Genomic DNA, 22,405 nt, shown 5'->3' on the forward strand with positions numbered 1-22,405 from the left:
TTAAAAAAAAAAAGTTGTAACTGTGAAGACTGTTGATGAAAATGTCAGTGAAGAAATAAAGCTTTAAGAATTGATACTTTTGCAGTGGTTATAACTTAAGTTATAACTTAACTTCCCTATGCCTTAGCTTCTTCATGAAGTAGGAAAGAAAGCTTTAGAAGACCATGGTCTACAGATCCCCTGAGAGCTTGTCAGAAATGCAGCCTCTTGGGCCTGACCAGAATCAGAATCAACTAAATCCCCAGTTGATTCTTATGCAAATTAAAAATTGAGAAGTGTTGTTGTATAATACTTCCACTTTCCATGTTTTTCTCTAGAGTTTATTTTGAATATACTATATTAACAATCTTGAGATTTGAGTAATATTATGTCTTTTTAGAGTGATACACTTTCCTCTGAAGATGTAACTTTAAAATTTGGTTCTACACATAATTTTATTGTATCCTCAGGCCAATTTTTCTATAGTTTTATAATGCAAATTACTGTGGAGAGAATCAACAAGCAGGTTTCCAGTATTTACCACTGGCACTTCTCGGTTTCATTACATGAGGTTTGCATGTTTTTTAAAAATCATCTCTGAATCTCTAGAGCTCAGAATTTCATCACTTTTCATAGTTCACCCTTGCTCAGTCTGAAGATGATAAATGGAAGAGGAAAATAGGTCCCTGGTTCATGCTTCTTCTGTTCTAATGAAGTCACAACTCACCGACTTTTAAAAAAGAATGTTTCAAGAGTAAATATTGTAATTGGATGTACATAAAGATCTCAAATATTTCTATTGAAACTCTCTATGAGAAAATATTTTAGATATGAAACATCTGTTTTTGGTCATTTCGGTTAAAGACTAATATTTGCACAGGGCAGGGAGGCCCATGATGATATCGTGTTGTTCTAAGTACAGTATTTCCATGATGTAGTATTCCTGAAGGATTGAATAGAAGTATTCATTCCATTAATGTGGTTGAAACTTTCTCAAAGTATTTGGGAATATGTACATCTGCAAAAATGCAAAACTTGTTTTCTTACTTCCTTTCTCTTTCCTTTTGGTGACAGAGGATGAAGAAGGTGTGGGTGGGGCTGGATACAGCTGTGGAAACACAACAGGTGTTCAACGTCAGGGGTAAGTGCCTGGGAAGAGTCCAGGGAGACAGGAGTACTGGCCTCAGCATTTCCCAGGGGGATGGTTACCACCATTGGTCTTTCATGGCCTCGAGCCAAGGTGACTAAGGGACCTGCCACTGACTTTTGCAGAGTGAGGGGTCTGAAAGTCACATCCTCCAGTCCAACTTTCCCTGTGCAGAATCCTGGAGCTCAAGAACTCGTCATCAAACCTTTAGGCTTTCAACCTCAACTGCACAATTAGAGTCATCCAGGGAGCTTTAAAAGTTACTTCCAAGTTTCCCCACAAACATTCTGATTTAGTTGTCCTGAGGTATGACCCGAGCATAGACATGTGACCAATGTGCAGTCACACAACCCTTAGGACTCGCTCCCCTGTCCCTTCCTCAAGACAATCCCTCCTGCCCTGTTCCAGCTTTTCTGATCCTTCAATTCCTTCTCTCCCTCCCCAGAATGGCCACCTCAGCAACTTTCTGAGGCTGAGTCTTTTTGCCTGCAGTGAATGAGTCCTCACCCAGTCTTTTGGGTTTTAGAAACCATTATGGGCTGAATTGTGTCCCTCCAAAATTCCTGTGTTGAAGTCCTAACACTCGGTACCTCAGAATGTGACTGTATTTGGAGATGGGACCTTTAAAGAAGGTAAACATGGTAAAATGAGTTCATATGGGTGGACCTTGATCCAATGTGGTGAATTTATAAAAAGAGGCAATTAGGCCACAGAAAAGCATAGAGGGAAAACCACATAAGACGGCAAAAGAATGTCATCTACAAGTCAAGGAAAGAGGCCCTTGGGAGAAATCAACCCTGTTGACACTCTATCTTGGACTTCTAGCCTCCAGAACTGTGAGGAAGCAAATTGTTGTGTGAGCCATCCAGTCCATGGTACTTGTTATGGCAGCCTGAGTTGACAAATTTTTCCAGCACACAGGGTGCCTTGTGAGTCATGGTCCTCCTCTCCCTAGAGGTAGATTCTGCTGGGTATGTGGATTACTCTTTAATATCTGAGAGGGCTTTTTGCACACAGAGGAACACCCACAGTGATATGAACTTTGCTTAATGCTCAATGGCTTGAGCGTGTTGGGATTAATATAAAATTTGGTTAGATTCCCTTAATTTAAACTGAAATTGCAAACCCAATATGATTTATTCTTTTGAACACTTCAACACCTTAAACAGCAGAAAAAATACACAAATATGATAACAAAACTTATTACAATGTTTAACTTTAAACTGTTCTAAATATCAAATACCATATGTTAAATTTTATTTCTCATTAAAATTGTTATACCTCCCTAGGACTACAGATGAACTTATTTTGATATCTCTTAATGTTTCAGTAATACTAGTATGGTCACAAACTTCATCAGACCCCAAAACTGACTGAGGTTCTGAATTTTTTAAAATTTCTTAGTTGGGGCACAAAATTCAGTATTTTTTTTTTCTCCTGAAGTGATTTAAATCCAAGCCAATAGTTCCAAGACCAAGCCTCTTTTTCTTATTGTAAAACTTAGTTGTTAGGTTATTCCTTTTTCTAGATTTAAGTTTGTCACCAGAATTTGATGTTTGGCTCCAAAAATAATGTATTAAAGTCTCATTTGGCCAAGATTATATAATGCATTCCCCATATTGGGCTAGACTTATCTGGGCTGTTAGGGTTATAAACAACATATGTGTCTTTTTTAGTGTTTTATTACTATTAGTAGAACCACTGGGATTTCATTCCCTAAAAGTTGAGTCTATGTGGCCGGCAATCCTCTGCAGGATATTTATGAAATTTATCACCTTGAAATACACCACCTAATCCTCCTTTTATTTGGCTCTTGTGAGTAAAACCTGGTATTGGTTAACTGTTGGGCCCCTTTCCATCTAATTATTCTACAGTTTTTATTAACTCACTAATTAGAAGCTCATTCCCCTTCATAGACTCCACTTGTTACAAATAACCTCAATGTTATATTTTTATGCTGAAATCATCTCATCATGACCAGTGCCTGAACTTGAGTCACATGAAAAGTACCTACTAATTAGTTAACCTTGGAAGTGCCTTGTTCAAAAGCCAGACCTATCCCGGCTTCTTCCCATCCTCACTCCAAACGTGGGGGGTCAGGGAGAAGGGCAGTCTCAGGGACATACGCATGGGATCTTTTGTGATGAGCAGATGAATAGAAAGAGATAGGAAGGCTTCTCTTCTCCTTGGGATGATTTTACACCCCTCCAGAGAGGCTAAAAGCAACCACAGGTGGTCCAAAGGGGCTCTGTGAGATCAGACCCGAACTGAGCTGCTCTCGGCTCCTGCAACAAAGCACAGCCCAGAGTCCGAAGGAAGGCTCCCCTTGACCACAGCAGTGATGAGGATGACAGCCTTTTATCACCTATTTACTTATGCCAGTCCCTGTGCTCTTCCTTTAGATATATATTATCTCACTTAATAGTCCTCAAAATAATCTTTTGAGTGAGGTATTATCATTATTGTATAGATCAGTAAACTATAGCTTTATGAGATTAGGTAATATCTAGCAAGTAGAGGGCAGGGATTTGACCTGCTAAAATTTTTTTTTAACTTAAACTTTGTCATTGAAGTAAAATACAGATGCTGAAAGTGTTATCATAAGCATATCAACCGATGAATTATTGCAAAGTGAATGACCTATTATGTGTGGATCAGGGAAACAGAATGTTACTAGTATCCCAGAAACCTTCCTCATGCCCCCTCTTGATCACCAGCCATCTCCCCCAAAGCTTAGCCAGTACCCTGACTTCTAACACTACAGATTAGCTTTGTCTTTTTTTAAACTTTATATAAATCAAGTCATATAAGATATACTCTTTTGTGCCTAGTTTTTTTCTATTAAACATTATATGGTGGGCTTCCAATGTTGTATGTAGCAATATTGCTTTTATTACCATTACTGTATAGTAATATGTGAGTATAACACAATTTATTTATTCTACCTTTGATGGGCATTTAGACTCATAAAAATGCTGCTATGGACACTCCTGTAAAGGTCTTTTGGTGCAAAACTGTGAAGATACTTTTGTTGGCTGTGGATGGAATACATATATCCAAGGATATGGGCACATTCAACTTTAGATTTCACATGCACCACATCAGATCAGGGAGTACATAATAGCAACATGACTTATTGGTGATATTAACCTTGACCAGTTTCTAAGGTCAGGTCTACCAGTTTTCTCTACTGCGAAGTTACTATTTTTTATTTTCCATACCCAGTTCAGTAAGAGTGAGTCACTAAGGCCAGCTCACACTCAAGAGGGAGAAAATTAAGCTCCACCTCCTGGAGGAAGAGCTATGAAAGGCTTTGTAGGCTTAAAACCACCACAGATACTTCGAAGCTTTGTTTTTCCTAAAAGTTACATCCATTAATATTAGCATTCATCAGTAAGTCTTGCCTGCAGTAGTTATTATTGTGGTATTTTAGTGGTAATTTTCCATTTCCTTCATTCCTTCTATAAAGATTTGTCCCTCCTTCATTTATTTATATCAATATAGAAGCATATTTATTTCTGGGATTATAATCTAATACGATTATTATTTTGTTGCTGAAATTATCCAACTTTGGCCATTGCAAGCCTTTTTAATTGGTTCCTATGTGACTTTGGCATACCTCATCTTCTTTTAAAGCACTTTTTCTTTCTTCTTTCTTCTTAAATAGCTTTATTGATGTATTATTTATATGCCACAAATTTACCTGTTTTATGTGCATATTCAACTTTAGAAGATTTCATGCTCATTACATCATATTAAAGGTACATACGATTAATGTAATTTTTAGTATATTTAGAGTTGTACAGCCACTAGGACAATTTAATTTTCAAATATTCCCATCATCCAAAAAGGAAACCTCATGCTCATCTGCAGTCTGTCCCCATTCCTATTCTCAGCTCTAGGCAATCACTAGTATACTTTTTGTCTCTATAGATTTTTTTCTGGGTACTTCTTTACTTTCTGGCACCATGGAATGCTCTAGGCTCATGTTGTAGTTTCTCTGCCCTTGAAACAACTCTTTCTTCAAGGAACACTGGTTCTGTCTGCTGGAGAATAGCATTTAGAACCAAGATCTAGGTGTTAGGTATACTTGTTGCTACTTAAGCTTCTTGCTTCCAGCTTCTCAGTGGACAGAGGTAGGAAACACATGTACATTTACTAACCCATGTATACACAAATACCTGCATTTATTTGTTCTTTCTCTCCATATACATATAAATATAAATATTAATATAAATTTAAGTTTATGCTGATACCCGTGACTATAACCCAACACCACGGCGTTCATTCTAGCCTTTCCCCTTGCTTATTTGTAATTTCTTTCTCTAATGGTGAGAAACCTGGCTTTCCTTATTTACAATATATTTTCTTATTCGATTTTTATATACATGTGTATTGGGTTGATTGGTACCCTCAGAAAGCTAGGTCCATGTCCTAACCACTGGAAGCCGTGAATGTAACCTCAGTTGAAAAAGATCTCAAAATCCTTATCATGGATTATTGGGTGGGCGCTAAACCCAATGATAAGTGTCCTTACAAGACACAGAGAGGAGAGACCCAGAGAGGAAAGCACCAAGTGAATAATAAAGAGAGTGCTGCAGGTTGTGGTGGTGATGTTAATGTTCTTCAAATATCAGTTGGTATTTTTAAAAAACCTATTTTAATATTCACCTTAAAATTTCTTTTAAATACAACCTATTATTGTTCGATTTACAGTTTCAGTTCTCTAATTTGTTTGTGGATCCAGAAACAATTTTCCTTAGAAATCAAATCTGAGTTTATTTGAGGAAAACAAAACAAGAAAATGTAAAGCTTAATTTTAATAGTTTTTAAAAAAATGCTACTTAAATTAAATTTCATTGTTTACCTTCTGGGACTAAGATAAAAAAAAAATTAGATGTGCTATCTCTCTGGAGGGAGAAATGGACTGCCTGCATTTGTCTCATATATCAGATAACCAGTGTTTTTATAAGCTTTATGCTCTTCCCCATGGAATTCTACAACAAACATCTCTCAAGTTCAAGTGTAACTATTTTTTTAAAAAATGAAATGTTCCACATACAATTCCAGAATCCTCTTTCACATCTGGTAAATCAAAAAAAAAAAAAAAATGAGTTAAAGCTCACAAAACCTTCCCTAATAACTAGTATGACATTTAGGAAGGTATTTGAAAATTTTAAAGCATCTAGAGCATGATTCAATATATTTACTGTGATGCACCAAAACTGGTGGAGCAATTTTCCATGATTATGGTCAATTCAGTCATTATTACAATAGGGATATGATAAATATAAAGTATTTCCTCTAGTGCTTATTAACTCATTAGGAGAGTGGATGTTCTGGTTAGTACAAGCTTAGGTTGCACTTAACAGAAGCTGATTATAGTAGCTTAACCAAATAAGGAGTTTATTTACTCAATGTACTAAGAGTCTGGAATAGGTGGACAAGGCTGGTGAAGCCACTTGAGAAAGCAGGTCCCTTCTTCCCTCGTGCTCCACCATCTTTAGCACAATCACAAATGGCTGCTCCATCTCCATGATGTATCATCACAATCTGAATGAACAAGGGGGAGGATAGGTTAAAGGTGGGAAGCTGATGCCAGCTGAGCTGTCCTTTTTTACAAATCAGGAAATAAGTAGCTTTCAATAAAATAACTTCTGTTTTATCCGCTGGCCAATGGATTAGAGGGTCATCCTAGCTGGAAGGGCATTTTTGGAAGAATTTTAAATTGAATTTAACTACCGCCCCCCTCCAAGTAAATTTACTTGTGAGGAAGAACAACAGATAACCAGGAAGACAAACTGGCAATGTCTATCTAGCACATTCAGCTAAGTACCATACTTTACATTTTTAATCTTGCTTTTAGACATTTTTCCAAAAACATATTTATCCATTTTCATGCCTTTGAAAGTTCATCACCATATAAATCACAACTAAATTTTCTATCGATTATTATTTCTCAACTTACTTAATTTTTAATAAGAATAGATAACTTATGATGGATGGACTACTGCATAGTCATTACAAATAACAAATATATGACAAAAGATTTGCACAAGCACTTCACACACAAAAAAATGCCCGAATGACTAACATATGAAAAAATGCATACCTTTGCCATTGGGAATATGCAAATTAATGCATAAGAACTTACTATTATGTACCCAACAAAATGTTTAACCTATTTCCCATTTAGGGGAAAAAAAGTGCAACTCAATGCCAGCATTAATTTAATTTTACATAAGCACGCTCTTTGAGGCTGAAGCAAATCTGACTGGTTTTCAATATGAAAATGAAATATGAAAACTGTTCTTGGAATTATTTCTAAATAGAACTTGTCTCTAATCCTAATGTAACAGAAATATATACATAAATTGGATTTATCAGATGAACCTTCAGCTAACAATTCTTTGAGAACAAAGTTAACTTCATGACTAGGAATGCTACATTTTCTGGGATTGACATTTTCAGTGATTGAGAATTATTGTATTTTATAAATGGAAATACCACTACTAAAAACATAATGCTATAAATAGATGATGACATTTTTTTTCAAACACTGTCGATATCCTAGAGTGATGCGAAAATAATAATAAAAGCGAGATGTTTCATGGCAAACTTTTGGGGGGAAGTTTAGGACTACAATATGCGCGTTATCTCTGGGCAAACTCTGCAGCCACAAGTGCTGCTAGCAAGTGTTCTCAGGGCAAACGGGAAATGAGTTAAAATTTTAAAAAGAGATAATACCAAATGTTGGTGAGGATGGAAACAACGGAAACCTTCATCCATTGCTGGTGCCATGGTAAAATTGTATAAACTGTTTGGAACATCGTTTGCTCGTATCTACCAAACCCAAACCTATGAGCTAGCAATCCCATTCCTAGGTATATGCTTGCCTCTGATCACCAAAATACATGCACAAATGTGTTTATATTAACAATAGCAAAAACCTAGAAACTAACCAAATATGCACCAACAGAAGAACAGATAAATAAATTATGGCATACTAATGTAATGGAGTACTATACAGAAATGAGAATTAATAAACTATAATTTGGTTGATTCTCACATTTTTATGCAAAGGAACCCAGATACAGTCATATTAACTACTGTGTCAGTCCATTTGCATAAAGTTCAAAATGAACAAAATTATCCTGTGACTTCTAAGAAGTCAGAAAAGTAGTTCAAATTCTGAGATTAGTGACAAAATGGGCAGGAAGAAAAATCCTTGGCTCTTGATATTGTCCTGTTATTTAATCTAGATGTTAGTTAACTGGGTAGATTCACTTAGTGAAAATTCATCAAGGTATATATTTGTGATTGGTTCACTCTTCTATACGTATGTTATACTGCAGTAAAAAGAAGATACAATTATATGCTGCTGTTATAATGAAGGTGGTCCATCTTTTGTCTAAACTAAAGCCAAATCTATCCAACTGTGCTTTGGATTCCAGGTTTTTTTGTTTGTTTTTGTTTTTTAATGTTCCAGGGCCCTGAAGCATTATTTATCTTCATTTTCTTTTAGATCTTTAACATCTCCTTCTCTGTAGTGCTCACCCAAGCAGTAGCATTTAATCATGGTCAAGACTCTCCAATTAAAACAGTAACCACCACAACCACCACTCTTCTCCTTTTTACCCATTTTCTTTGGCTATTATTCTCTATCCTCTCCTTAAACTGTCAAAATTCTTGAATGAAGAAAGTTTCAGCCTCCGAACTTCCATTTTTTTTTTTCTTTGCCCCTTGCAATTTGGTTCACTTTGCCACCATTCACCTAAATCTGTTTGCCAACTTTCTAAAACAGCCTCTCTGTTGATAATCCAATGAATACCTTCAATCCTCCTATTTGATTTCTCAGCATTATTTGCTGCTCTTGACCATTCCTATCATTTGAAAAAATTCTTCCTGGGGCATTTATGACTTATTGGCTCCTGATTCCCTACCAAATTTTCTGGCCACTCACTCTGTTTTCATTATGAACTTTATATCCTCTATTCATTTTTGAAATGTTACCTCGAGTCCAGATGTCTTCTAAACTAGAGCTGTATATTTAACTGCTTTGCAACATTTTCACTTAGATGTCTCACAAATACTGAAAAGTTAACAAAGCTTACTATCTCCCTCCTTAATGTTCATCTTCCCATACTCCTTTTCTCAGTAAACAACATCGGCCAGTACCCAAGCCTGAAACCCATGATCAATTCCTAATTTCGAACAAAACACAGAAGATGCAACATTGTGGGTATGGTTTCTGCTTCTGGCATTATGGCAGACTCGATATTGTGGGGGAATCATCCTGCTGCAAAACAACTAGACATTGGATCAAAAACATTGTTTTGATGTTTTGCTTAGCTCTTAGAAATTAGAAAATTTCAAAGACCCTCCTTTGTAACAAATAAAGATTTTTTTTTTTTTCCAGAGGCCAAAGCAGGGGTTTGTATGCAAGCTGAAGAGATGGAGTTGGTGTGAATGCAAACACCAATAGCAGCTGTGTGAGGAGATGAATCAGATACTCCTGTACTTTGGGGACACCTTTGACAGGGTTAAAGTGGCCCCACGTTGCTAGCAGATGTAAATCTTTGAAAGTGTCCTTAATTTAAGCCATTAGAATTCCCACATATCATGATCAAGGAAATATAAATTTGCAATCTAAGATCACCAAATATAAAAAAAAGTAAGCTGCTATGGGTGAGAGAGATAAAAAGTAACACAACTGTGGGATTGTCGAATACAATATATAGAATAACTAGGTAAGAAATGTTTAATAAAGTATAGAATCACAAAGATGGACAAGCAATAAGAGACTATCAGGAATGAGAAAGATCTGTATAACAATAAAATGGCACTTCTAAAAATAAAAAAAGATTTTTAGAAATAAAAATAATTCAATGAAGGGTTTTAACAACAGGTGAAACATAGATGAAAAATGAAATGGAACATCTGGCTGAAGAAATTACCCAAAATGCAGCACAGATAGGTAAGATGGAAAATAAGAAAGAAACTAAGAGAAACGGAGAACAGAAGAGGAAAGAAAATATTTATTTTCTAAAAGGAGAGCGTAAAGAGACCTGAGGAAAAGAAATAATTGAAGATATAATGATTGAAAATTTCCAGAAGTTATCACAGGTATAATCTAGTTTTCCAAGCAGAGTAAAAGAAACCCCGGTAGAGATATAACATAGTAAAACTGTAGAACAGAAAGACAAAAAGATTCCAAAAGTAGCCAGAGAAAAAGAACAGATCCATAAAGATATAACAGCAATGATGAAAACTGGAATAACATCTTCGAAGTATCTGTCTTGCATTGTAGACTCGACTTATTTTTTTAAGAATGAAAATAATAGAAGCAATTTTCAGATGAACAAAAATAGAGAGTTTGCCACCAAGACACCTCCATTAAAATAACTTTCAAAGATTTACTTTAGAAAGAAGGATCATAGAATGATTGTCTGAGATATGAGAAGAAATGATAAGCAAATAAAATAGAAAATGTATGTATCTATAAATACATATGTATAAACAAACATCTGTGTAAAATGATAGTCTGGAGAAGGGTAACCGGATTTAAAGTGTCCTAAGTAAGGTCCTTGGATTGTCTAAAGGTCCTTTGATTGCCTGAAGGGAGGATTCATGATATTAAATTTAAAGCTTTGTTCTATTAAGTATGCATGGTAAAATTTCAAGGGTAACAGTAAAAGAATAGAAATTGAACATACAAATTTCACATGAATGAAAAATTAAAGGCTAGATTGCCTAATTGAAGAGGTAAAATCCAGCTATGTGAAGTTTACAACAGGCATCTAAAATTCAAAAACAGAGAAAGGAGTGTTGGGTGGGGAGAAAGGAGGAAGAGGAGGGATAATAGGGGAAAGAGGGAGGGGGAGAGAAAAGCTGTATCACATAAACATTAATAAAAAGCTGGCATAGTTACTTTAATTTTTGACAAAATAGACTTTAAGATAAAAAGCAGTATTGGTGATAAAGAGGGCCATCGCTTAATGTAAAGGTTAAAATCATCGGAAATAAAATAACACAATTATGACTTGCACGTATCTAAATAACCTCATTATAAAAAAGCAAAAAATCAGAATTTCAGGGTAAAATGAACAAATCCAGAATTGTAGGTACTTCTTGTTCTTTACTGTAAAAATCATGAAACAAGTGAATACATTCAAAAGATAATATTTGTATCGCTGTGGGATTAAAGGTAATTTTTCTCAATTTCTAAACTTTCTCGAATGCTGTGACAATTTTACAATTAAAACACTTTTTTCAAAAAATGTATGGAGGTGAAAAATTTAGGTAATTGAGGGCTTAGGGTGGGCTTAGTTAATGATTGTGTTACTATATTTGGGGTGGTTATATTCAATAGTTTAGTTCCTATACCAATGTTTATCAGTTTGAATACATTTTAACAATTACAATTTCTTATTTCTTTGTATTTTGCTAAATGTCAAATGATTTACTCTTGGACTTAAATGGCTCAAACATCGTTGACTGATATATTAAAAAATGCGATTTACTACAGTTTTTTTTCCAAATAATTTTGGAAAGAATGCAAAATAATGGACTCCAAATGTAAGCATGTTATTACTGATTGTTAATGGCTAAATCATTATGGATATCTGTATCTGCTTCTGCCTAGACATTGCTATTATCAATGAATAGATTACCCTTAAAAAAAGTGAGAAAGATACAAATTGGTAATTCTTTTTCTTATATTGATACTCCCTTGGAGTTAATTTATATTGCTATTCCTTAAATTTAGTGTTCTATCTCTACCTTTTGAAACATGTACAAGCACTAATTATATGAAATAGGAACAGATATAAAAAGAAAAAAAGGCAGCATGCTAAGACACTAGTTCTGAAGAAAAGAGGCACAGAATTATTTTATCATAGTACTGAAAACAGACTCGGAATATATCACCTAAAATTCTAAACTGTAAAATCTAGTTAGTCTATCATACAGAATATATTTTTAACAGTTGTTTAAATTTTACTATATGTAGTTCTGGGAAAGTAATAACACTATGTTGGAAAGGTAAAATAGTAATTTAAAAATGTATTGTTACATTTTGAAAAATATAGGAAAAATGACAGAAATTCTAAATCTTATGTTTTACCCAATAAATGTTTTAGAATCTTTTGGGATTTGACTATCCCAAATATTCAGTTGGTGTTAATTCTTTTTCTGTTTAAACATAATAAAAGAATAAGAATAAAGTGCAGTTATTTCCAACTCTTTAAGAGTAATAGTCTAGAAATGAAATCTTAACTTCAGAGTAGCTTAATAAAATTCAGTTTCAATATACTTCTTCAAACTATCATTATTTTATTACTTTTCTCTCATCACCTGTTTATTGCTCAAGTTTATTGAATTACAGCATGCATACCAAAAGCATAAAGCATAACTGTACAGCTTGATGAATTCTCACATAGTGACATCCCTGATATCAGCACACGATAATATTCACTTTTAAGGTGGGTGATAAACTGGTAAGACTGAAAGATTAAAACCATCAACGACCACTGCAAAAAGTGTGACAAAATCAAGGAGAAGGCATAGTTGCAAAAATGAAACAATTTTTGGCACACGTTTTAATACCACATAGGTATTCCAAATTATCTGAACACTGATGTAATGTGCCAATCTGATAAATTCCTGACTTGGGAGTTTCAGCTGTACTTCGCCCCTGCCCTAGCTGTATATTTCAAATCAAACAGCAGAAAAAAATAGAAAACTTCGGAACCAATTACATTGCTTAGAAACGTTTTTGTCTTCTTTCTTGAGCTACATTCGTGTAATCCTCCTGTCGCAAACCGTGACCCTACACGATAACTTTAAAGATGAAAATCAGCTGTTCGACCTTTTAAATGCTTTTCCTTCTTTCCCTGGGTTGGCAGATTATTTCTTGTTCACTTGAAATTGTTGCAGTACGTCTCCTAATTCCTTGTCTAGTGTTAGCACCCAGGGATTACTAAAAATGATGCGAGATTCACAGGGTCTCTTACCCACCATTTACCTTGCAAATACCAGCCATCTTCAGATCTCGGTCCCCAAATTATTTTACCCTTCGTGGGCTGCAATATTATGTTCATTCAATGAACCCTTTATTTATTTATTTTTTATTCTTTATATTTTCAGCGATTTCTTCAACCCACCCCTAACTTTCCCAGTTAACAAAAAGTTTACACCGGTCGCTATTTGTTCGTAATTTACAAGCAATTTAGCCACACGTGATTCGTAGCATTAAAGTTCTTCCAAAGAATCCACAGAATGCGAGAACCCTGGTACCCAAATGAGTCAACAATGAAAGAAAGGCCTGCAAAACTCAGAAACGTTCCTACGAGCCACTAACGCCAGCTCTGATTTCAGGTCACCGGAACGCGCCCACTCGGCTGTCTTTACCGCCGAGGGGCAGAGGAATGCAGGGAAGAAGGTCCCGCTGGGGACCTGAGACGAGCGTGGGCAACTCTGCCACCAGCCACCCCCACCACAAACAAGAGTAAATGCTCCGCATCCCGTCACCAGGGCAACTCTGCAATCCGACACCGAGGCTCGATTCCGCATCCCGAGCCACCGGACACAGAAGACGCGAAACACAGTCCGACGCGGGGACTCCGGGGCGTCCCCGACGCCGCCGTCCCTGGGGTGCAGAATGCCACGGGGACGATGCCCTCTCTGCGGGTCCTGTCTTCGGCCGCCCCCAGGGACCCCGCCTCCCTAGGGCCGCAGCGGGACCTCGTTCACCACATGTGGCGGCCGTGATTGTCCTGGCGCCATATCCTTCCGCGCCCCCGCCTCAGCCTCCTACTCCATTCCCGGGACCCCCGGATCGGGGCGCCGCGGAGGGCTCGCACGCGCACGCACGCACGCACGCGTGCGCGCACGTCCCGCCGTGGCCGCGGAGAACTGAGGGCGCAGCGGTGAGCAGCCGGCGCTGCGGGCACAGCCGCTCCGCAGTCTCCCGCCGCGCATCAGCCAGCCCAGCGGCTGCCGGCAGGCGGGCGAGCGGCCGGGCCGGGCGCACGGCGCAGCTCGTCCCTCGCCGCGGTCCCCGCATCCTCCCGCCGCAGCTCCTCGGGGAGGGGGGCGGTCGGTGCCTGCGCAGAGCCGCCTCCTCCCCGCCCCCGCCCCGCCTCCCCCTGCGCCGCCGCCCGCTACCGCCACCGCCGCTGCGCCTGCTGCTCCTCGCTGTCCCCGCTGCAGTGCGAAGGGCTCGAAGATGGCCGGTTGGCAGAGCTACGTGGATAACCTGATGTGCGATGGCTGCTGCCAAGAGGCCGCCATTGTCGGCTACTGCGACGCCAAATACGTCTGGGCAGCCACGGCCGGGGGCGTCTTCCAGAGCATTACGGTGAGGACCTGCGGCGGCGAGGGTTCTCGTCTGCGGACCTAAACGGTGCCGGCCGGCCGTGGGCGCGCCGCAGCGCGGGCCCGGGGCAGGGAGGGCTGCACCGGCAGGTGTGCGCGGCGGCCGGCGCCGGGCGGGCGGGCAGGCCCAGGCCCGCGGACGCTCCCTCTCCTGGGGCTGTGCTGCCAGGCGGGGGCGGCGGCCCGGTCCCCGCGTTCTCAGCGCCCGTCTGGGTGCAGCTTGGGGGAGGGGCGTGTGCACTCGCCGGGGCGGGAGGAGGGGGTCGCATTTTTCGCTCGTGGCTCTCCCTCAGGTGCCCTGGAATCCTTGAGGTTTGCTTTTTGAACGTCCCGGGGTGGAAGCGGGCGCCTGAGAGATGCCAGGCCAGCGCGCGCCGAACCCGAGCGAGGGTCCTCCGGTTGCCGGGCCGCCGCCCGCGCCGCGATGCTGTAGGAGGCGGCGGCTGCCCGGCCCCCGGGATCCTCGCAGCGACTTTGCGTAGGTTTGCGGGTCTCCAAGACTCTGGGGCTTGGGAGAAATGTACGCCGACGACGTAGGAGGATTCGTGAATCTCGACTTTAGCTCTGGCTCTATAGGATTTTTTTTTTTTTTAATTCTCCAAGATGGCGAACTGCCATTGATTTCTCCTCCTCCTGTGGAGATTCATCGATATACCGTTATCCCCAATTACGCAACATAGCTCTAAAAACGGGGGTGCTTTTATGGGGCATTCAGTAATCTTTGAAGACTAAGGGGACACTTCACTTCTGCAAGTCCCTCCCTCTTTAGTAAGGAGCTGAAGCAGATTTATGCCTCACAGTGCCTGATTCTGTGACTTGGTGGGTTCGACTTGGTTGCCACATGTGTGGGGAGTAATTGTCACTAAGCCTCCAGTGCTGCTTTATTGTTTCGCCTCTTTCTGCACAAGGTTTTTCCTAAATTGTGACGATTGTATCATATACAGTACCATCCCCTTAATCTCTTAGCCTTAGGCTCCCTTCCCATCAAACGCCAAAATTCAGGCCCCCTATTAACGGATGCTACCAGTTATTCTTGTACTAGTTTAACATGGTTTTAGATCTAACTGTAGAACTCAGTCAGTCCTTGATGCTAGTACTGTAAATGTCTCCCACAACCGCAGTAGACTACAATTTTTACAGAGAATTGGCCTCTGGCGATCAACTTTTTTTTCCTGCAGTCCTCTTGTCTTTGTGTGAGTTCCCGCTGTCTGGCTAGGAAGATTGCGGGAGTGTGCTTGGAAATGGCTGGGGCCTGCTATGACTCTGCAGTTCTGATGGGGGCGACGCCTTCCTTCTTATTCATGGAATGTTAGAATGCATGTTTTCTCCTTTCGGGTTCTGACAGCTGCCTCAGTTTCTTTCCACCCCCTACCCCCATTTTCTCTGTTCTATTATCATTGGCTACTGTGGTGCTACACACAGAATCTTCTGCATTTGCCTAGATTATTGAGGGTGGGAGGGGAAGGTAAGTTGGAGAAAAAAAGGAGTAGTGGCTAGAAAAATAGGAGGGAAATATGAATTTGGGAATACTCTGAGGTCTTGGGCGTGAAGTTCATACTGTGGGGGAGATGTCACAAGCTGTTTGAAGCAGAGTAGAAGTGAACAGACATGCTAAGCATGGACTTTATTTTAGGAGACTTTTTTCAAGAAACTTTAAATTGGATGCAGAATGACTAATGTGACTGATAGACAAGCTGTTGCTGAAAGTTTATAGATGAATCTTTACTATTACATAAGCATTTCAAGTCCCACTTGACTTGATACAGTTTATAAATACCTTTAAGTTTGTAGTTTATCTGGTGGCAACTACCAACTATTTAGAGATTCTTTTCATAGACTAGTCTTTAGATACCAGACTATACTGTTAACTGTGAAATGTAATTAATGTAAAACATGTAATCATGTAGGATTAAGTAATTCTTTAGAAAAGACTGTAACTTGATTTTACATTAGTGAATGTCTTATATTGGTTCTACAGACCTGGCAGTCTTTCCTGTTACACCGAGGCCTGAAAGGAATTAACTGTAACTTCATGTGTTTTCTTCCTCTTCTTCTTCTTTTTTTTTTTTGTGGGGGTGGGGGCAGCCAGTAGAAATAGATATGATTGTAGGAAAAGACCGAGAAGGTTTCTTTACCAACGGTTTGACTCTTGGTGCAAAGAAGTGTTCAGTGATCAGAGATAGCCTATACGTCGATGGTGACTGCACAATGGACATCCGGACAAAGAGCCAAGGTGGTGAGCCAACATACAACGTTGCTGTGGGCAGAGCTGGTAGAGGTAAGCAAGATACTCTTTTGGTTAAAACTTGCATGCCAGAATACAACTTATTAAGAAATTTCTTTAGCGTTTTGAATAAAAGTGTTAGTCCATAATGGATATTAAGGTGTTTTTTTTGTGAACTGCCCAGCACTGAAGGGAGACACTCATTTAGATTTACTAAAATCGAACTCTATAGCAGCTGTATATATAGCTTAGTCTCTGAGATCCTGACTTTATTCTAAAGTAGAATATTCATATCAACTCTCTAGTTTTAGTTTTAGTAAAATGAAAATCTAAATTTGTCTCCTGAACTGCTTGACACATCATTGATAATCTTATGGTGTATCCAGATTGTTAAATTGTTATTTTTGGTTTCTTTAGTCTCTTTGAGTCTTTGACTTTTGGATCGCTTCCTTTTCTTTTTTGCTTACATTTTAATTATTTATTGCTCAGCATAAAAAAAAAAATTGGCTTTTTTTTTTTTAATAATTATTAGAAACATTGAGGAAGAGACACATAATTAGAATAGGGGTTTTGGAGTAAGTTGTCCTGTTACAAGAATATTTTCAAAGACTAAGTGTGTTTGTGATTTAGATTTGAAAAGTAGGAAATTAAATTTCGTTTATACATTTGATTCATAAATCATGGTGTATCCTGACTTGTCAACCTACTGTATTTAAGTCTCAGTACTTTTTTGACACTTTGAAAATTGAGGTTTATTATGACATCAAATTTACAAACATATTAAATGTGTTAACCTGTGCAAATATTTTGTAAATAAAGAGGACTCGTGTAGTCTCAGATAACAGACTTGGCACATCTCAGACCAAATCTACCATGTGAAGGAACTTGAAGCTACTGTTATAATATACTATAATGGTCCTATCAACTCCCTGTAATTGTCTTAAATGTCAGTCTTTTTCTAATATGAGTTGATGTATGTGTGTACCTCTCTATAGGAAAATTAGGTGACTGAAATAATAGATAAATCTCTAGCTGAACCTCAGATAAATGTTAAAAAGCATCAGCCATGTGAAGAAACTAGAATATTTTCCAACCCTGTAGCACTGCTGACATCTAGTGGCAGTGAGTATAAAATCTGATGTATACATTATTTGGGGGCCTAGACCTTTGAACTGTATCATAGTAGAACCTGTTGTTGGAAATAGTACATTTTTTTCAGGATTTTAGACTGAATTAAAAAGAAAGCTAGAATAGTGAGGATATCGGTAAGCACAAGCCTTAAGTACTTTTAATTGGGTCTTTTCTGAATAGCACTGGAAATATCTAAAATTTGGTCTTGGTTTTCCTTTGGAAGTAATAACACATTTAGCCTCACTAGTAAGACTTTAATAGTTTGTATCTAACCAAGATTGTTACATTGGGAGAAATTTGTAAATAATCACCTAAGTTTAGGTTGATGTTTTGAAGGCCAATCTAATGTTTGTCATGAACCAGGGTTTTTTACCCTAGAATATAAATGATCACACTTCCCCCCTCTCCCCTCACCAACTAGTATATTTTTATAGAGTGCTATAGCTGCAGCGATTAGACTTCTAAGATGCAATTAATAGTTACAATGTTTTTAGTATATAACTAGTTAGAAAGAACTAGCTGACTTCAGTGCTTGACAGTTCATGGAAAACTAACTTAATGTTAACTTATTAATCAGGGTTCTTAATCGGGGTTCTATCTGCTAAATGTATGTGACTTTCTTGATTAACACTTCTTTTGAAACACTTTTCTTCTTTCTCTTTCAGTCTTGGTCTTTGTAATGGGAAAAGAAGGGGTCCATGGAGGCGGATTGAATAAGAAGGCATACTCAATGGCAAAATACTTGAGAGACTCTGGGTTCTAGCTGCTAGGCAGACTGTTAAGTATTAGGGAAAAATTGCTCTTAAACTTTCCTAGCCGTAAGCTTGAGTCTTAATTCTGGAAATTTTATTAGCAATGCAGGGTGATGGGGTATGAACCTGTGTCTCCTTTGTATCCCTCTGTTGGTGGGGAAAGGTGTCTTTCTTCCTGCCCCCTCCCCACCCCTAAATAATTCTGTTCACTTTTGTTTTGTTTCCTTGTGTACTCCAGCATTGGTTATAGTCATGGGAAAGGAAGGTGTCCACGGAGGCACACTTAACAAGAAAGCATATGAACTCGCTTTATACCTGAGGAGGTCTGATGTGTAAGCAGCCTCTCCCCATCTACCTAGCAACTGTCTTCATCACCACCCCAATTATGGTCATAGTACTACCAGACTGTATGGTAGCTAATTTCTTTACCTATTTTCTAATGTCATGATTCCTGTTTGCCCAATGGATCATTTGTATGTTAACCACTGTATGTAATCAGTCCTTATCTGGCAACATAATTGCAGCACAATAATGATTTGCATGATACCTTGAAATTTGGGGGGGGGGGCATGCCAAGTTGGGCATCACTTTGTCTTAGCAATTAATGGGATATTGATTACTAAAATAAGTTACTATTAAGCAAGATGCAGGTTGTACAATCTTAAATTTGATGAGTGTCTTTTCAGCACTTTGAGCATTTACATAGCTCATTTAGTCTTCCTTTTGTAGCGCATGGTTGGGAGGAAAAAGTGCATGCATCTTTCCTTCATTCCTATTTTCTCACCTTCCCCCCCCCCCCCCCGCCCCGCACATAAGGTATTTGGTTTGCTTCCATCTTATTTTATGCCATGCCTGGTTTATTTAACCAGTTAATTCGTTTTGTAGATGAGCTGTTGAGAGCTGCAGTAGTTTGCTTTTAGTATTGTTGTTGCACTTGAGTAGACAAACCTTTTTATAGTGTCTACAGGACATACACATTGTGCAACTGCAACATGAGAGCAAAAGGCACTTCCTCCCGTGATCTTAGAGTAACCATACTGATTGAATCCCCAGGAACATTCCATCACTGCAATAGCTCAGATTTTTGTTCCTGTCTTTTTCTTTGCACACCAGCTCTACTCTTTATTAAAATTGTAAAAGGCTGCCATTACGGACATTAGGTATTCCAACATAACCATCTGGAGTGTGTCCAGTTTGTTCTTCATAGGACCAATTTTTATTTGCAGCTTGAGTTTTTATATGAAGTTGCATTATTGTGGACTTGGCTGTCTTGTGATGAATTTTTTTCATATGTATTCTGTGCCATACTATTGTTAAAATGAACTGTTGCTATTGTGAGATGGATTTTAACTGACCTATAAAGGTTTCTTTTGAATGGCACTACTTTAGGGACATTCTAGTATTTGCTTCTATTGTTTGGGCCTTGTGGATAATGTACAGATTTAAAAACAAATCTTGTTGCTGATTTGTCCATTTCTTTCCCTGCACTTTGTTACATCTGGGATACAGTCTAACTCATCTGATTTAATATGCATTTAAAAAAATGCCATAACTATTAAACACCTTGTTTACAGACAGATGAAATAAATTTATTCCGACCAAATATTCTAGGCTCCTGTTTTTTATATAAATTGTTGGCTTACTATTACAGTTGATTTTTAACATAATGGGAATATACAGAATAGGCTAAACCGCTGCAAGCATAAAATCTTCATAAAAAATTTCAGCTGATGGCCTATTCCATTTCTTGTATTTATTAGAAATAAAATGTGAGTGCCTGGGAATTTCGTTTTAAAGGGTTTCCGTCTATTAAAAATGGCTTTTAGTCATATCAGGCTAGTTTTCAGGCTTGTGAGAGGAAAATCGATATATCTACTAGAAACTAAATATTTTTCTTCTGTTGCTGGTGTCTAGAGGTGAAATCTAGTGCAGTGAGGGGCCCAGTACCAAGAAGGGTTTCTGCATTGTGAATTCTTCTGTGTTGAACTGTCATATGACTTTGGAGGCTGTGTTGGCAGGCCGAAGTCAGCCAGCTGGGACTCTCACAGAAGGTACTCCTAAAGCAGCATATAAGATAATTGGGGTATTCTTGCAGTTCCTGGATTTGGAGTGACATGTCAACTATGGCTCTGTAAGTTAAGTTCAGTCCCTGAGGTCATAATGTCCCTGAGATGTGCTGAAGTTTAGTAAATATATTAGTTTTAAACTGTTCAGATAAATCATAACCAAGCAGAAGCTCAGAGCAGAGGTGCTCAAAAGTTGGTGGGTCTAAGTGAAACTGGGGAGCTGGTTATAATGCAGATTCTGAGCTCTGGAGTTTCACCCTGGAGATGGAGAGTCACAGTTGCCAGGTCAGTCTGATTCACTTTAAAATAGGCCTGTATGCCATCCTTTGAGAAACAGTGGGTAAGGAGATGGGAATTAATTTCCCTGCCTTACTTAAACTAGACTGTATATAACTAAAAAAAAAATTTTTTTGACAACGTTTTGACGCATTTCTGAATTTGTACATACAGGGGTCTATGGAAGATAGGGATTTGGGGCTACTTTGGTAGGTGGGCATACACTAGAAATTGTAAAACAACAAAAACCTCAACTTCTTGGCCCATTAAGATCCCTGTGAGGAACAAATAAATATTGGGTCAAATGAAAATTTGATGGTTGGGTTGCAATAATTTAAGATTTTATCACATTTTAGTTGTAAAGAACTGTTAGGGTAACTAATTAGAAAGCAGCGACCAGAATTGTATGTAGGTTAAGGATATGTGTTTGGGGTGTGAGAAGAGAGTAGAGGGCAACTGTGTCACTAAAATACTATATAATAAAACTAGATGTTGGCCCCCTACCCACAATTTCATTAGAAAAACACTTAGACAAACATGCATGCATCTATGCTTTATATGTAGTTCTAGGAATTTTACCTAAGGAAATGGAGCTATAGAAATTTATACACCAGAATCCATCACAAAGCATTACTTAATTAAACTTAGAAAACTACAAAATTTACCTATCAGGGTTATGGGTTATATAATTGATTATCCAGAGGATAAAATAATATTCATAGATAGTCACTGAAGAATGATATGAGAAAATACTTATAAATGTTAAATATAGGATATAAACATGTCACAGTATAAAGTTTATAATATGCATGTATTTTACATATGTATTTCTGAAGGCAAAATATCAAGATAAATTTATCTCTGCAGTAATTTTCCAGGTAACTATCCTTTTGTATTCACAAAAATTTTAAATTATAAAATTATTTAATAGGAATCAGATTTAATTTTATTTAATGTCTCCTTTAAAAAGTTGTAGTTACACCATGAAGAAATTATATCAGAATTATATAAGTGAATATCAGAACTAGTAACAATCTTGGTGCTATATAACTAAGATACTTCATAAATTTTAAAACTAAAAGTAACAATTTGTAGTTTCAAAAAGTAATTTTTGCTTCAGAAGAAACTAACTTGAACTATGTCCTTGATCTGAACTGAATTAAAAACTGAGGGAATATAATATCTAATACACATTACAATGACTTAACTTTTCCTCTTTAAAAAAATTTTCAGGTATAATTTTTTATTGACTCTAATAATTATAAAAGCTATTACTTGTATATTTTGTAACAGACACTGAGTTCAGTGTTTTGTCCTCACATCCTACCTTAGGTTAAATGAAATTATACAAATGACCAAACAGGTTTAGAAAGGTTATAGGACTATACAAGTATGTAAAATTGCAAAGCTTTGCTGACCTCCATTGGTAAACTAATGTTCTGTTTTTTAGGCC

At 38.0% G+C, this 22,405-nt stretch overlaps 1 protein-coding gene across 2 annotated transcripts; it reads left to right on the forward strand.

The window, feature by feature from the left end:
* Positions 1–14,120: 14,120 nt before the first annotated feature.
* On the forward strand, positions 14,121–20,215 carry PFN2 (profilin 2). Of its 2 annotated transcripts, none has more exons than XM_016156468.2 (3): positions 14,121–14,486; positions 16,589–16,781; positions 18,524–20,215. In XM_016156468.2, the coding sequence occupies exons 1-3, from the start codon at positions 14,355–14,357 to the stop codon at positions 18,619–18,621; spliced, it is 423 nt and encodes a 140-aa protein (XP_016011954.1). In that variant the 5' UTR covers positions 14,121–14,354; the 3' UTR covers positions 18,622–20,215. The 2 variants fall into 2 exon arrangements, with proteins under 2 accessions (XP_016011954.1, XP_016011955.1); XM_016156469.2 differs by having other exon boundaries at positions 14,261–14,486; positions 18,849–20,215.
* Positions 20,216–22,405: the final 2,190 nt, after the last annotated feature.

The sequence above is a fragment of the Rousettus aegyptiacus genome, unplaced genomic scaffold, assembly GCF_014176215.1.
Source record: "Rousettus aegyptiacus isolate mRouAeg1 unplaced genomic scaffold, mRouAeg1.p scaffold_m13_p_4, whole genome shotgun sequence".
Classification (NCBI taxonomy): Eukaryota; Metazoa; Chordata; class Mammalia; order Chiroptera; family Pteropodidae; genus Rousettus; species Rousettus aegyptiacus.

Bases quoted from the DNA above. Each gene is read 5' to 3' on its own strand.
- PFN2 (XM_016156468.2), top strand. From the start codon at position 14,355: ATGGCCGGTTGGCAGAGCTACGTGGATAACCTGATGTGCGATGGCTGC. The intron at 14,487-16,588 runs GTGAGGACCTGC...GGGTGGGGGCAG, and splicing joins GCGTCTTCCAGAGCATTACG to CCAGTAGAAATAGATATGAT. The intron at 16,782-18,523 runs GTAAGCAAGATA...TTTCTCTTTCAG, and splicing joins TGTGGGCAGAGCTGGTAGAG to TCTTGGTCTTTGTAATGGGA.